Source organism: Doryrhamphus excisus, chromosome 2 (assembly GCF_030265055.1).
Source record: "Doryrhamphus excisus isolate RoL2022-K1 chromosome 2, RoL_Dexc_1.0, whole genome shotgun sequence".
Classification (NCBI taxonomy): Eukaryota; Metazoa; Chordata; class Actinopteri; order Syngnathiformes; family Syngnathidae; genus Doryrhamphus; species Doryrhamphus excisus.
In genome coordinates this window covers 1,432,031-1,448,277 of record NC_080467.1, presented here as the reverse complement: position 1 = coordinate 1,448,277, position 16,247 = coordinate 1,432,031, and the positions used below count along the sequence as shown (strand labels likewise).

The 16,247-nt window shown below is 39.2% G+C and overlaps 1 protein-coding gene across 8 annotated transcripts in view; it reads left to right on the top strand.

Moving 5' to 3' along the window:
- LOC131113864 (cilia- and flagella-associated protein 46) overlaps positions 1-14,029 on the top strand; it is a 53,682-nt gene extending 39,653 nt beyond the window's left edge. For 2 of the 8 annotated variants that reach the window (XM_058064283.1, XM_058064282.1), the window contains exons 47-59: positions 1,441-1,616; positions 1,714-1,820; positions 2,042-2,109; positions 2,897-3,070; positions 4,240-4,307; positions 4,617-4,722; positions 5,490-5,592; positions 5,658-5,770; positions 6,868-6,949; positions 7,627-7,763; positions 7,862-7,966; positions 8,917-9,032; positions 9,559-14,029. In XM_058064283.1, coding sequence (XP_057920266.1) covers positions 1,441-1,616; positions 1,714-1,820; positions 2,042-2,109; positions 2,897-3,070; positions 4,240-4,307; positions 4,617-4,722; positions 5,490-5,592; positions 5,658-5,770; positions 6,868-6,949; positions 7,627-7,763; positions 7,862-7,966; positions 8,917-9,026 — 1,349 coding nt within the window. In that variant the 3' untranslated portion in view covers positions 9,027-9,032; positions 9,559-14,029. Of the gene's footprint in view, positions 1-1,440; positions 1,617-1,713; positions 1,821-2,041; positions 2,110-2,896; positions 3,071-4,239; positions 4,308-4,616; positions 4,723-5,489; positions 5,593-5,657; positions 5,771-6,867; positions 6,950-7,626; positions 7,764-7,847; positions 7,967-8,916; positions 9,209-9,558 lie in introns of those variants that run through there. The other 6 variants (XM_058064281.1, XM_058064277.1, XM_058064279.1 and 3 more) reach the window with 5 other exon arrangements.
- The last annotated feature ends 2,218 nt before the right edge of the window (positions 14,030-16,247 follow it).

Here is a 16,247-nt window from a genome sequence, read left to right as displayed (position 1 = left end):
GAAAAGGCAAAGATGTGTGTTCTTGTAGCACATAGGAATTGTGGATGATGGGCAACATTCCAACCAGGACAGTCGCCACTGCATCATACTTTGCACAAAAGGCCAGCTTGCATAACTCATCACATTGAATTAGCATACGGTTTCACCTCTTCATGTGACCTTTTATGGAACTAGGGTGTAAATAGTAATCATAGAAAAGGAAAAAATATATGTCTAGCCGAGGGGTGGGCAAACTACGGCCCGGGGGTAAAGTATTTGAATATGGCCCGCCTGTTCTTTCCAAAATATTTCATTTAAACTCAACATACAACCTGGCATCATGGCTTCAGCCAACCTTTTGATGGTTGAAGTAGCTTTTTTATCAATTTCGTAATAATAATAATAATAATAATAATAATAATAATAATAATAATAATAATAATAATAATAATAATAATAATAATAATAATAATAATAATAATAATAATAATAATAATACATTCATTTTCTACCGCTTACCCTCACGAGGGTCGCGGGGGTGCTGGAGCCTATCCCAGCTGTCTTGGGGCGAGAGGCGGGGTACACCCTGGACTGGTCGTAATAATAATAATAATAATAATAATAATAATAATAATAATAATAATAATAATAATAATAATAATAATAATAATAATAATAATAATAATAATAATAATAATAATAATAATAATAATAATAATACATTCATTTTCTACCGCTTACCCTCACGAGGGTCGCGGGGGTGCTGGAGCCTATCCCAGCTGTCTTGGGGCGAGAGGCGGGGTACACCCTGGACTGGCCGTAATAATAATAATAATAATATTAATAATAATAATGATACTAATAATAATAATAATAATTCATTTTCTACCATTTATCCTCTGAGGGCTGCGGGGGTGCTGAGCCTATCCCAGCTTCTTGGGGCGAGAGGCGGGGTACACCTGGACTGGTCGTAATAATAATAATAATAATAATAATAATAATAATAATAATAATAATAATAATAATAATAATAATAATAATAATAATAATAATTTTATAATGCACTTTACATCAAATAAATGATCTCAAAGTGCACGTATAGCAGACTGCATGCCACTTTTATGTGTAAAATATGTGTAAAAATATATGTGTACAAATGGACTGTCACGTGTAAAATACTATATATTCGCCCCCCCGTCAATTTTATTAAATCAATGCGGCCCGCGAGTCAAAAAGTTTGCCCACCCCTGGTCTAGCCTCTTGTATAATTTCCCCAGAACAGTACCCATATCATGAAACAGAGTAAAGTGAGGAATAAAGAATGAGACCGGGGGGGAAAAAAAGGGAGATTTGTAGGTCGGAGCAGGCATGGAAGGTGCTCACAGGGACCAATTACAAGTCCTGTACTGCATGCGTCTATGAACATGCATGTCGGCCTGGGTGTCAATTTATTTGTTGCAGGTTCCGTGACATGCTCTAGCCTGGCCAAGGTTTCTGTCTGCCCAAGGGCTCTGCTTGCACTTCGGGAGCAGACCCGGGCCTTTGACCAAGAGACAAGACAAGCCCTTCTGAAGGAGGCCTTTTTGTATGAGGGAAGAATGGAAGAAGACCCTGAAGATCATCACGCTTCTGATCCAGTATGTCTCTTCTTGTTTTGTACCTTGATATGGTTTATGGTTTGACTCCACTAAACTTTAGTTCTGATGAAACCATTACATCACCGTTTGCTTTCAGAAAACCGATGCAGAAAATGAATTGACACATCACTTCAGAGAAATTGTTCAGCAAATGGAGGACTATTTGAACCCCCTGTTTGCTCAGTTGGACTTGTCTTGTTTGAGGTATTATCATTTGATGGCCGCTTTAGGTGCACCTTCCCAATCTTATTCAAGATCTTTGTTTAAGAAAAGTAAAATAGGTTCCAAGTATTCATTTAACCATATGTTAAATATTGAATTTTTAATTTGTAATTAATTAGACCTGCGTCCTATAAAAACATTCCATATTCATTGATTACATTTATGCAATATTTGCTGATTCTCATTCATCCCTTTCCTGACAGCTCCCAGGAGTCATCTGAAACCGTCTCAGAAGAGATCCAAAACACAACTGACGAAAAAGTACCCTCAGGTAAAGGTCTTACGTATACTATCTTGAAGTCTTTTTGTAAGGTTCTTTGTAAATTTCTTGCTCGGTCCTTCTGCCATGATGTGGTTGATGTGGTTCTTTGCTGGCGATGGGTGTTTGTTGTCTTGTCAACACCTCTCCACACCTCAGTTAGCTTTCTCAGGACCTGGCCGTGGTGCCAGCGATAGTGGCCTTGAGCGTGGAAGGCTTCCATTGTGGGCATAACAGGAACAGAACTCTTGGTGGAGGTTCCAAGGTTACTTGGTGGCACGGATGGGGAAGCTAAGCCTTGACTGTGGAATCTTCCACAGTTGTGACCAATGGATGTTTTATTTGACAACCGGGGGGGGGGGGGGGGGGGGGGGGTTCAAGTTGTCCGGCTTCCTTGTCCGCCCTGTTACACAGCCTTGATCTTATAGCGTTTTATTTTCATATGTGTAAGTGAAGCCTTTTAGGGGGATGATTTTTAGGGGGGCAGGCTCATCTAGCTATGAGCGTGCTGGAAAATATTTTGTGACTTCATAAAAACCTGGAAATTCAAAACCAACCATTTGAGTGGCTCTTTTCTCAAAAGAGAAAGAAAAGAGAAAAAGACGGATTTGCATTATAGGGACATTTTAATACAAACACCCACCGAGCAGAGTCAAGAAACAAGAATTAACCATAGGAATATCCATGTTTTTTTTTACAGGGAATTCTTCGGAAGTGTACATTTGGAACCCAATGAGATGTTTCTTTCTTTCTTAATTGAGTCCACCAGATTACATTGTGTCCATCTGCGTCTTTCCAGAAAATACACCACCTCAACTAGGGGAGTTTGTGGTGTTGCTGGCTGACTGGAAGTTGATGGAGTTGCCATTGGAGGCATTGTCCATCCTTCAGGGAGACCTCATCAGCTCTGTGTCACGAGACTTCTCACTACAGATTCTCTACAGTCGTATGCAAAGAGAAGAGCCAATCAAAGGTATCGGAACCCCAAACATGCACTAATACTTTATAAACACGTATGGCCAAGGGACCTGTGAGCGATTTATTTAACAGAAGCTTTCTTGTAAATACAAGATGAAAATACCTTTAATGATGTTCCTCTTTAGTCTTTGTGGGGTTTAATTTCAGACAAATGAATAATGATACTGTATCTAAAGCTTGGATTATGCTTGACGCGTGTACTGTAATCAGGCAGACACAACATTTGCAGCATTAATAGTTAGTTAGCCCAGACGATAGGGGGAAGTGTAGGGCTATAGGGATAATGAAAAAAACATATTTCCATAATTTATATAGATGATACAAGGGCTGCATCTAATGATATTATTTATGATATTTTCAATTAATGTGAAGCCGTTTTTTTTTAAATTAATGAAGTAATTGTTTTGGTTCAAGACGGAGCGGATCAACATGAATCAAACACAAACAATAATTTGGTCAACATCATGCCAGAAAAGAGGCAAAAATGTCAAAGTTTTGCGGAAAACACAAAATTAATTGGTCTGCTTTCTTGGATGACCCAGTTAATTAAAAGAGTCTGGAGTATAGATGCGATTTTGAAATGTCAAATTGGTAGGAACCCTGGCAGAAGCCCAGGACGAAACCTTTACCGTGACCCTCTAGAAGATGAAACTTGTCTCTGGAAAGTGAAACTTAAGTTTGTGTGAGGGAGACTGGCACAAACCCCTTCTGCATGTAGGTTGAAAAGGTATAGATGCGATTTTGAAATGTCAAATTGGTAGGAACCCTGGCAGGAGCCCAGGACGAAACCTTTACCGTGACCCTCTAGAAGATGAAACTTGTCTCTGGAAAGTGAAACTTAAGTTTGTGTGAGAGAGACTGGCACAAACCCCTTCTGCATGTAGGTTGAAAAGGTGTTATAAGCTATTAAGACTGAATATGCACTGAGCTATTAGACTGAATCTTAAGTTGTAATAATAATAATGTCGCATTATCCGATGAACTTACAGTAACAATCATTTCTGGCTGTAATAATAGGAGCAGGAAACCATTTTAGAGGGTTCAACTTTCAGAAAAGATGTTGAGCTACATAGAAACGCCTTTGCAGATAATCTGAAAGCCACAATGTTGTGTTATGTAATGCAGCCTATGTAATCTATTATTTCTGCTTCCTGTTTGTGGCAGCGGAAAAGGAATCCAAAGGTGCTAAAGGTGGTAAAGGGAAAGCCGATCAAAGCCAAACCATCAAAGCAGTGAGTAAATTCATGTGGGCCTGCTAGATAGTGACATTAATATTATTTTTTACCTACTATTGGTCCAGGCGATTATTAAATCTCCTTTAGGCTCTCTTTTAAGTGTGTTTATCAGTCATTTGCATAATGTTTCTCAAAGGTCACGTTTCCCGTCCTCTGAACTTCTGTTTTGATCACATTTACAGATTCTGTTACTTCTAAATGTCTCCTGGCCAGCGATAGACAATATATGCAACAGCACTGTCTGTTGGAGTTCCTAGGTTTCAATTTCATTTCTTACTGGAAACTATTGTTTATAAATGTTCCCAGATACCAAGCAGTCATGCTTTACCTGCTCACACCTTCCCAGTGGACACACGGAACTTGAAATGCATCTTTAATGACAAAGATATCGTCCACACTTCGAGCAACTTTGGTGAGTGAATGATGCAAATGTGACATGAATGTTCTAGCAAGGTTCTGAGGTTCTCATTGAGAGTGACCAGGATGGATAGGATCAGGAAGGAGTACATCAGAGGGACATTAAATGTTAGAGGTCTTGGAGATAAAGTCAGAGAGGCCAGACTGACATGGTTGGGACATGTCCAGAGGAGAGTGAGAGTGAATATATTGGTAGAAGGATGCTGCCAGGTAGGAGGCGTAGAGGAAGACCAAAGATGACATAAGGGTAGTTGGTGTGAGAGAGACAAATGCAGAAGACTGGGTTGGATGGAGGAGATTGGTCTGCTGTGGTGACCCCTGAAGGGAAAAGCCCAAAGAGAACCATGTTTTTTTTCCAGTATTAGGTAATAAGCAACGTATTTCTTCCTCAGTGTGGCCGCGTGGGCACACATTGTATTAATTCACCCAAAATGAGGCACACACTGAATTCCTGTGCTGCCTATGGCACATGTTCTGACTCATGAGATTGCCCAAGTGCTCATAATGTGGGTTTTATACAACATTCAAGACCTTTAGCAGTTACATTGGCGATTGCATGGGTGGTGTGCATGCTGTAGAAAAAGGATAGTCCTTTTATAGTGCAATGCTTTATCTCCAGAACATGTCCTCTTCCTAACGATCAGCATCTTAAAGTGTTTTTCTGTCCATAATTGACAGCCTTGTATTAGTTACAAATTCCTACCTACGGTACACTTTCTGCATGTAGATGTACATTATAATTGGTGCGCAACTGTTGTACAGAAGGGACCACTCTTGGGGAGAAAACAAAGATGAAGTGGGAAGCTCAGGGCCAGCATTTTAACCCACTGCTAGCAGGCTTCGTGGGCATCAAACAAACTCCCAGGTATGAGTCTTTACATGCAACATGTGGTGTTGTACAAGTCTAATGTCACCCCTCTTTCTCATAAGTTTGAGTGAGATAGAGAAGATACTGTGCAGATGCAGTGGATTCATGTACTTGGGAACGGAACGCTTCTGGACTCACATTACACCTGCAAAACTCGCGGCTCTCAATCTGTCAGGTACAGTTTACTCATATACGCTACAAGTGAAAGTAGTCATTAATGAACTTTACCATCACAAAAAATATTTTTTGGAGTTGTTTATGTTGTGGCACAGTTGTTTAGACACACAATATTCTGTGTGTCTTGAAGAATCAGTCACAATCGTTAAAAATGGCCAGTACTCAGAGGGATGCGTTTTGAAAAATGGCTGGTATTGAATTAGTTAATAATGTTTTCAGCTTCCAGTAATTGTGTGTAGATCCCTGCAACAAGGGACAATGCGTTTTTATGCTGCAACATGTGGAGATGTCAGCATGTCAGGGATGAATGTTACAGCAGTGGGTCTCAGGATCATGTCATGGTATCGCTGCATTCAAAATGCAATCAATAAAAAATGCACCTGTGTTGCGAATCAAGTGCCCATCGTGGCAATGGCATTATGGCAAAGACATCGAACACAGGTGCATTGTATTGATTACATTTTGAATACACAGATACCATGACAACATGCTGAGGCCCATTCTTGTGCCATTCGTCCATAACCATTGCCTCATGTTGCAGCATCAGAAATGTTGTGAAAATATATTTGTTCAAAAATTTTTGTATCAAGGTTTGTATGAAGGTTAGCCAAAGCTTACAATAATGTTTGCTAACCCTAATGTCTATGATCAAAATTATTCTAGTCAGATGATGTGAGTGACAGGGTGTCGTTGGTCGGCCGCATGCCCTCCAGACAGATGTGTGCCACCCGCTAACCACTAAGCACAGTGTGACTGACACAATGATTTTATTTCCATCCGTTTTTTCACCAAATACCAGACCATTCTGGTCTCGGTATCACAAGACAATGGCAGATTTGTCGTTTTGTGGAAGAAAAATACTATATACACACAACACCACCGGCACTCTTACCTGTCCTGCAAAGGATTTTCATCCAAAAATCATTACCAGTACCAGTATTATGAACAGAATGACGGTATTTCCCGAGTGGTAAATTCTATATTTGTGTGAAACCTGTTAAATTAAAACTGAAAGTGTAATTAAAAACCGAAAACATAAAAAGTCTCTAATTGTATTTTAGCAAACTTTGACAATGATGATTTTGCCCTTTTCAGAGTGCCAGATGGTTGTCCTCTTTGACCTGGTCCAGTGTAATACCAAAGGCCAGCACTTCTCAAACTTTGACATGCAGAAAAGGTAAAATTGTCATTTCTAAATGAAAACTAGGGATGCTCCGATCAATAGTCCACTGATCAGTATCGGCGGGTTTTCGTGGAAAATCGTGGATGATCAGCATATGCCGATAAATGCTTTTCAAAAGCTGATCATCTGTGCATCCCTTGGTGTCTTGCCCTAACAAATGTACAGTATATCCCCTCCACTTTCCTTCGTACTGTACTTTCATGTTGACCTTAACTGCCAACGCATGCCGTGTAACCTATCTAGCGGTTTCACAAGTGATATATATGTAAGTCAAATATGTTTTTGTCTGAATTAATGTGATTTTATGGTTACTTTTTTTACATCATATAGCCGGTAGCAGAGGTACAGCTAGGAATTATGTATCATTATCACGTTGCCCTGACTTCTCACGGCATCCCTGGCTAATAGCACTCCTCATAAATGAATAAAAAAAATGTACAATGTGATTGGTATCCGTATCGGACGATTTCAGTCCTGGATGATCGGAATCAGCAGCATAAAACCCTGAGTGTAGCATCCCTAATGAAAACAAAATACATTCATTTTCCCTTTCTGATTGACAGCTTGTCTCACTAACTCCTCTTTAAGTGTGACCGGTCTTGTTTGACCAGAATTGGACCCGTGTGTCTTCTTTTACTCTCAGACTTAACCTTGCTCTTTTCTTCTTCCAGGGCGGGACAGTGCACCTTTGAGAAACCCTTGGAGGTCGCTCTGTTGATGAGCTTGAACGGTGTCAGTTGCGTTGTCCTCAATCAGTGGCACAGCAGCCTTGAACAGAACTCTCAATACATGACTGACTTTTTGAATGGTACGTTTGCATGATTTCATTTTCTTAGCTGTTCACGCGGTTTGGTTCTGGTGAGTCTGGGAAGTATATGTGAATAAACTGAAGTCTGTGTGATATAGATTTTCTGAGCCTCAAACAGACATCTGGGCAGATTGTCCATTTCCTTAGGCGGGACACTCACCCGGCAGGAATATCACATGACAACAAGGACACTGGATTCAATGGTAAGAGTGCATTTTATCCACTTGAGAGTTTTTGTGTCTACAATCTTGTGCATATTTTTAACATCTAATTCTTAGAAACACACCAGTTCTTCTAAAAGGACAAAAACAATCATCACTCGTCTGAATATTACAATTGGTGGTCTTTGGTGTTACAATGTTTTGCCTACTGGGACCCTGCAAAGACGTCAGCCTCCCTTTGGGCTCCTCTGGTGCCCTCTGAAGGACAGAGGCACCATTGCAGGAGCTCTATCCATCCATCCACTTTCTAGCACAGGGGTGGGCAAACTACGGCCCGGGGGCCACATGCGGCCCGCCAAGTGTTTGAATACGGCCCAAAGTATTTCATTGAAACTTAATATACAACCTGGCATTATGGTACAACCTTGGTACACCATGGTACAAGTACATATAGCTGATTGCACTACATTTTTACAGATACAATAATTCCAGGTGGACTGTTACGGTGTAGAATATATAGTATTATGCCCCCCCCCCGTCAATTTTGTTAAATCAATGCGGCCCGCGAGTCAAAAAGTTTGCCCACCCCTGTTCTAGCATGATTGGAAAATGTGGAAAACTTTTTTTTTTTACTCGTATTGGTACTGTATTGTATTTCCCAGCTACCTTTTGGGTGTTAAGTTGCTGTGTGATGAGCTTAGTGTTATTTTTAAGATAAAACCGTGAGTGAGTCTTTTATTGATAAACAAATTTCCTATTGGTTGACAAACTGGTGAGTTTCTTGATAGCTCCTGATTGGCTCCTGCCTGCTCCTCACAGACCTGTGCGTGCCAAAATGTCATTTTATAATATGGACATGATCGGCTTCTGGTCCGGTGCAGCTTACATATGTACAAATCAGTTTTTTTCTGAATAATTTAGTTGGTTGTATACACCGGAATTTGCGGTAATTTATATATAAATTCACACTTTTTTTGTTTTCTTTTTTTTAGATCACTCTGGTGTCGGTGACTCAAAAGAAGATATTCAGCACATACCGAATTTGACACCTGCAGCTTTCAACTGTGTTCTTTATGGACTCCCTCTCGTAATCGCCACATAAAAAACAGTAAGAACTTTCATTAATACGTTAACTCTGGGTTTCCTCATGTTAATATTAAAGCTACCTATTATTTTTGACATATTGAAATGTCGTGAGAATACAGTAATCCCTCGCCACTGCACGCTTGGAATTTCATGGCTGTAATCTATCATGGTTTTTCAGAAATATAGTAATAAATCATGCTGATTTGTGGTTAAATATGACATACTATTAGTGCAGAAATATGCATAATTGAGCAAACATTTTTTCTTGCCTAAATGAAGCATTTTCAATAGTATAAAGTAGTATAAAAATGAATGAATTAAAAGACGAACGTAAAGCATTCAGAAATTCACACTGGTCACAAAGTGTCAGTAATGTTCAGTAAGACACACAAGCACCAAATTGGAATTCGATGTAGTTATTGAATTGTTTACCACAAAAAGATTTAAATCCTGAATTATTATAGATAATAACATATTTTCATTTGCGATTGTGATTAGTGACTAATCAGAACTAATCACAAATGTCACAATTTTCTCCTTTCCTTTAGACGTATTTTGCAGGATTTTTTTTTTTTATCTTGACTTGTAGACTCTGTGAACATCTGGCTCCTGCCTGCTATGCCTCAAGGTGGGTCTTCAAGCTGCTGCCACGGCTCAAGCAGTGCCGTAAATGAGATTACTTCACTTTAAACACAGCAAGAACACAGAGCGAAATAAGGCATCCTTTTTAATCCTCAATTTTACAGCAAAGCAAAATTCGGGTGGATCACATTTGTCCGCCATACACATACTGTAATTATGTTAAAGTGTGCTAAATTGTAATTAGCTTGTATAACCATATTATACCCTGCATGTTTATAGCTTGCTCTGAGCACATGTGCTTTTATTGATTTTATAATTGAATATGTTGAAAGTTCATTGTCGGTCTCAGCCACGCTGTGATTGAAGCAGTTTGATATCCTTATCTGTATAATTACATAATGAGCATTTCAATGGACATCATTTGCTTATTTGATTTGTACACTACATGTGATGAGGGTGGAAAAATGTCGGAAGTAGTTATTATATAGTGTTATGTAAAACTAAATGTAAAAAAATAGAATATTTCAGCATTATTCTATGGCTGTTATGTCAGTTTCCATCCATAGTTGCGTCCCATTACGTGCATTCTTAGCTGTTCTATGTGTATTAAACACAAAAAGTCAGTTTTCCTTTAAGGACCTTGACTGTATTGAAGGCCTGCTGGCAAAGATGATTTCAATTTGCTTATGCAGTACAGCAGAGGTAGGGAACCTATGGCTCGGGAGCCAGGTAGGGCTCTTTTGATGACTGTATCTGGCTCTCAAGCATTTCTTACCACAATAAAAATGCATTTATGCTAACATTTTAAAGTAAACATCACAGAAATCACTGTTAAAAATAATATTCAAAATCAACAACTTTCTTATGCATTTTAATTCGTCCATCTATTTTCTACTGCAATACGGCCGACCATATCTATCTTTCCTGATGATATTTTCCAGGTCAAACACCAAAACTCGGTTATTACTAGGTAATGCTGTAGTCTACCTCGGTCATTGAGATGTCAAAAAAACATGTAAATGTAAACTTTCCTCCTTTAGTCAAATAGCTAAAGCTGCAGAACCAAGCCTTCTGGCAAAGATGGCCAAAAGAATGAAATATACTTAATACGGTTCAAAACCATGCAGCAGCAGAAGTTGCATTAATGGCAGCAAGTATTTGATTTATTATTAGACACTGCGCTGCTCACGAAAGTATGCTGGCCACACCCCATTGGCGTGGGGTAGTGTGCCTGGTCTACGTAATTGGAGCCCATTACATCTAAAACTGTTGGTCTTACATAAAAATGCATACATTTTATTGCATTCAAAATGTATATGGCTCTCACAGATACACATTTTAAAATATCTGGCCTTCATGGCTCTCTTAGCCAAAAAGGTTCCCGACCCCTGCAGTACAGTATGTCCGACAAGCCACAGAAAAACAAGCTATAAATTTGCCTCATTAAGGCTCATCTCCGTTTTGCCAGAAAAATCTTGATAAGCCCCAAGACCTTTGGGAAAATCTGAGACGAAATTATAAATTTTCTTGAAGGTGTCTCACATCACATCTGGTGTAAAAGTATCTGTATGTTTTCACCTGTCATGCTACAATTGACGCAGCACAAGCCTGCGCAGCGCTGTCTTGTGAAGTGCACCGCGTACGTTACGAAACAAGTTTACCAAGTACCTTTAGATCAGGGGTGGGCAAACTACGGCCCGGGGGCCACATCCGGCCCGCCAAGTATTTGAATATGGCCCGCCTGTTCTTTCCAAAATATTTCATTTAAACTCAACATACAACCTGGCATCATGGCTTGAGCCAACCTTTTGATGGTTGAAGTAGCTTTTTTATCAATTTCGTAATAATAATAATAATAATAATACATTCATTTTCTACCGCTTACCCTCACGAGGGTCGCGGGGGTGCTGGAGCCTATCCCAGCTGTCTTGGGGCAAGAGGCGGGGTACACCCTGGACTGGTCGTAATAATAATACTAATAATAATGATAATAATAATAATAATAATAATAATAATAATTCATTTTCTACCATTTATCCTCCGAGGGTTGCGCGGGTGCTGAGCCTATCCCAGCTTCTTGGGGCGAGAGGCGGGGTACACCTGGACTGGTCGTAATAATAATAATAATAATAATAATAATTTTATAATGCACTTTACATCAAATAAATGATCTCAAAGTGCACGTATAGCAGACTGCATGACACTTTTATGTGTAAAATATGTGTAAAAATACATGTGTACAAATGGACTGTCACGTGTAAAATACTATATATCCCCCCCCCCGTCAATTTTATTAAATCAATGCGGCCCGCGAGTCAAAAAGTTTGCCCACCCCTGCTTTAGATACAACCCAAAATATAGGCGAGTTTAGGTAAATCTAGTAAAGTGGAGGCGGTCAGCAACGCCACACAAGTCGTTTTCAAGTTGCCAGTTGCACCCTGTACGTATATCAAATAGTTACAGAACTTTCTGTTTTTTCATTGGACGTCTATAGAAATTTTGTACACTTTTAAAATGAATGTCCAACAGGACATTAGAATTGTAATTTAGAAGTTTGAGGTAACTAACCAGGATGTCTGAGTGTAGCCCATCACTGCAGGCAGGCACTTGGCTTTGGGGCTTCAGATGAGCCATATCTTAGAATTTAACATTGGAATTAATGTAAGGAAAGCTCATCTTGTTCAATCACACACTTATCTAATATCTAATATGAAGCGCCACAAGGCGATTGTTCCATCTCGTCACCCAGTGCTATATCGAGCTGTCTTGATTGCCTCCATTTGGTAGCTATGTGTTTTTCCACCATCGTTATCATATGAGAATTCAGATTATCATTTAGATAGAGAGGCTTGAGCAACATAGGATCATTTAGTTTTTCATTAGTGGGAAAAATAGCCACTTAGTCAAGTAGAAACAACTTTACTTACAGTGAAACCTTGGTTTTCGAATGAAAAGTATTCGTTTTTTCATTAGTTTGTGTACACCATTTCAGCCAAATATTGCACCTAACAAACTACTCAGGTTACGTGCTTCTAATTGTGTGGAATTGAGCTCCCAGACAAAGCATCCCAAACATTTGTGATGCTGTTCCGGCGCCAAAGAAAAGTTGCAAGATAAACTCTACGGCAAACTACGGTGCTATGAAATAAAGATCAGAATCAATCTAAGATGTTGGGAAGTCCTTATAGAGTGGGATTCTCCTTCCAAACAATAACTTATCCTCCTTCCTTTCCACTCTATGCTATCGTACATAGACCCAAAAGTTGTAAATAAGAGCTAAAAAAAAATCTTAAATGTTCATTTCTCCATTTCCTTAGTCATTCATATTTATTCCCCATCATTTTCTGTATGTAAGCTATAATTATTCTCTATAAAAGTGTATTGTGTTCATATTTTTGGATGTCGGAAACTGATTAATTGGATTAATGTTATTTCTTATTTTAAAAAAATAGCTTCACATTCATTCATTTTGCTTTTTGTCTCACTTTTTAGAACGGATTACTAACAAAAACCGGAGATTGACTCTATTTCTATTCCTTATGCAATTATTATTTTTTTCCTTGTAAGCCATTACCCAAACTGTGCAGGAGTCCACTATGATGTTCTGTTTTATTGTGTTACTTTATGGGCAAACTGTCTTTTATAGGCACTCCTCGAGTGTAAGGTCAATGGATGAGACTCATGGGTTAGTTTTCATGGGTTAGAGATTTTAACCAAATAAACTGAATAAAAATGCCACAAGGATATAATACTGTAGAATTTATTGCTCGGCATTGAATTAATGCATTTAGTCAGATTGTCATTCACGTTGTAAAATGTCAACTGCTTATGAGATCTACCGATAACAGATTATTTTAGACTTAGGAACTGATTTGTTAGTGATGGAATGACTAGCATTTGCTTCCGTAACCACGGAATCATAAAGCAGGACATGTCCTCATTATTGGTCATACAGTAATAATGACCTTTTATGCACAATAGCAAATTACCTTACATCTCTAAATAAATAATTCCCACAGAATAGACAGAAAATCCGCCATCAAAACAAGTGAGAAAATTACTTTTCCTCTTCTACTTTCAAAGACGTGTGAAGTATTGTCAGCATAACTCTTCCACTGAGCCAGAAAAGAAAAAAAATAAAAGTTATGTATGTATAGCGAGATTTTCCCAGACTCCATTGCGCTATGATTAGGCCCCCCCAGGCAGTCCAGGTTGGTGCTGTGGGTCAGCCAGCAGCATGTCAGTCATGGCTGTGGAAACACGCTGACCTATCACTATCGCCCCCCCGGCGTGGAGCTGTACTTGGAGGGTTTGAGTCCAGGTGCAGGCCTTTACATCTCGTGTGAGACATCCTGTCCATTAAGAAGTAGACCGTTTTAAAAATGCATACGCTGATATTGAATAATACATTTGCTACAGCGTAACTATTATTTTATGGATACCGTGTCATTTTATGTTATATGGTATTGTGGAAATGTTAAATATGGGCATAGGGCAGTGTGCTGGTTTTCCTCTCATAATTGGTATGTTATATTTAATACAGGGAGTGCAATCCTACAGTTTGCGTGTTCTCCCCGTGCATGCGTGGGTTTTCTTCGGGTTCTCCGGTTTCCTCCCACATTCCAAAAACATGCTAGGTTAATTAGCCACTCCAAATTGTCCATAGGTATGAATTTGGGTGCGAATGGTTATAATTGCAAGCTATAATTTGTCTATATGTTATATATACAGGGTGACCCAAAAAGATGCGTACCCATGAAAATTTCAATTGTGACTTTGATTAAAAAGCTATTTATTTCAAATTACAACCACACATTATTCAGTTTATGGAAGACCATTCACCAGAGTTTCAGCTATTTCTGTCAATTTTTAGTCAATTTATGGCTTTCCCAAGATGTGTTCCAAATGTCCACCATTCCGTTGCAAGCAAACCTGTACTCGTCTGACAAAGTTGTCAATCACTTTTACACACTCCTCTTTCGGGATGGCTCTTATTTTTTTTGCTTGGTTGAGGCAGAGGTTCGAAGAGAGACTCATAAGCAGAAGATGCGATGTGGAATGGGCCCCGCACTCACCAGATCTTAACCCCCCAGATTTTTATCTGTGGGGTTTCCTCAAAGACAATGTATACCAGGGAAATCCACAAACAATTGAGGAACTGAAAACTGCCATCACAGCAAAAATAAGAGCCATCCCGAAAGAGGAGTGTGTAAAAGTGATTGACAACTTTGTCAGACGAGTACAGGTTTGCTTGCAACGGAATCGTGGACATTTGGAACACATCTTGGGAAAGCCATAAATTTACTAAAAATTGACAAAAATAGCTGAAACTCTGGTGAATGGTCTTCCATAAACTGAATAATGTGTGGTTGTAATTTTAAATAAATAGCTTTTTAATCAAAGTCACAATTGAAATTTTCATGGGTACGCATCTGGTTTTGTCCGATATAAGCGAAATCCGTTATATGCGTATACCGGAAAATGTCCATTTTACGCATATATCGGATTTATATCCGGTATATGCGTAAATCGGATTTTATCCGTTATAAAAAGGCACTTCCTTGACTATGTTTCCAATGTACCTGGACTGGGCAATGAAAAGAGACGTAAGGTAATGAGAATTTAACTTTATTGGACTCTGAGCATAAGAAATTGTTAATTAAGCTAGGCCCTGTTACGCCCGTCAGGCCTACGTTATTTCCAATAGTGAGGTTAAGATCTCATTCACTGCTGTGCTAGTATTATTGACGTCACTCACTTTTATATTTGTCCTAAATCTGGAGCCAGGAGAAAGACAATAGCCAGTGACATCAACAAGATTAGCATAACGATGCGGCCATCCGATATATGCCAGGGAAATTTAATGGAAATGCATTGGAACGGGACTGGAGATTTTGTCTGAAATAGGCGAAATCCGTTATAAAAAATCCGATATATGCAATGAATTTTTATTGGAAATGCATTACAGAAAAATCGGTTCTTTTTTATCGGTCCGTTGTGAGCGAATTTCCGATATATCCGAGTCCGATATATCCGAAGTTTACTGTATATGCTTTGCTGCGATGACTTCAGCATGGCTAGTACTATGAAATGTAGATGTCATTTTTGCAAACAATGTAGAACAGGGGTGCTCATTAAGTCGATCGCGAGCTACCGGTCGATCGCGGAGGTGGTACTGGTCGATCGCTGGTCGATCGTGGCGTGACATTACAAAGATATCATCCCAGCATCAATGCCGTCACTTGATTGATATACAGGGCAGCCATTCAGATGACAACTGAATTTTGACCTTTAGGTCACCGCTCATGCGTAAACAACGATGCAAAGTGCTAAGCTAGTCGGCGAATTGCGAGATTTTAAAGCCCTCGCTAAAGTTTATGGTCACTAAAATGAGTGAAGGAGCTGGACCAAGTAAAAAGGCAAAAACTGGACCAAGTAAAAAGGCAAAAAACATATCACTTCCATACGGATATGGAATATTATACGGATATTATGATACGGATATTATCCATGACTGATAAACATTTGGAAGTGTGCTTGAGGCTGGCTATCAGCAGCTACTGTCCGGACTATGCATCCCTGGCTGGTTCAATTCAGTGCAAGTCATCAAAGTAAACTCAGGTAATTACAAAAAATGTTAATAGTTAATTATGTG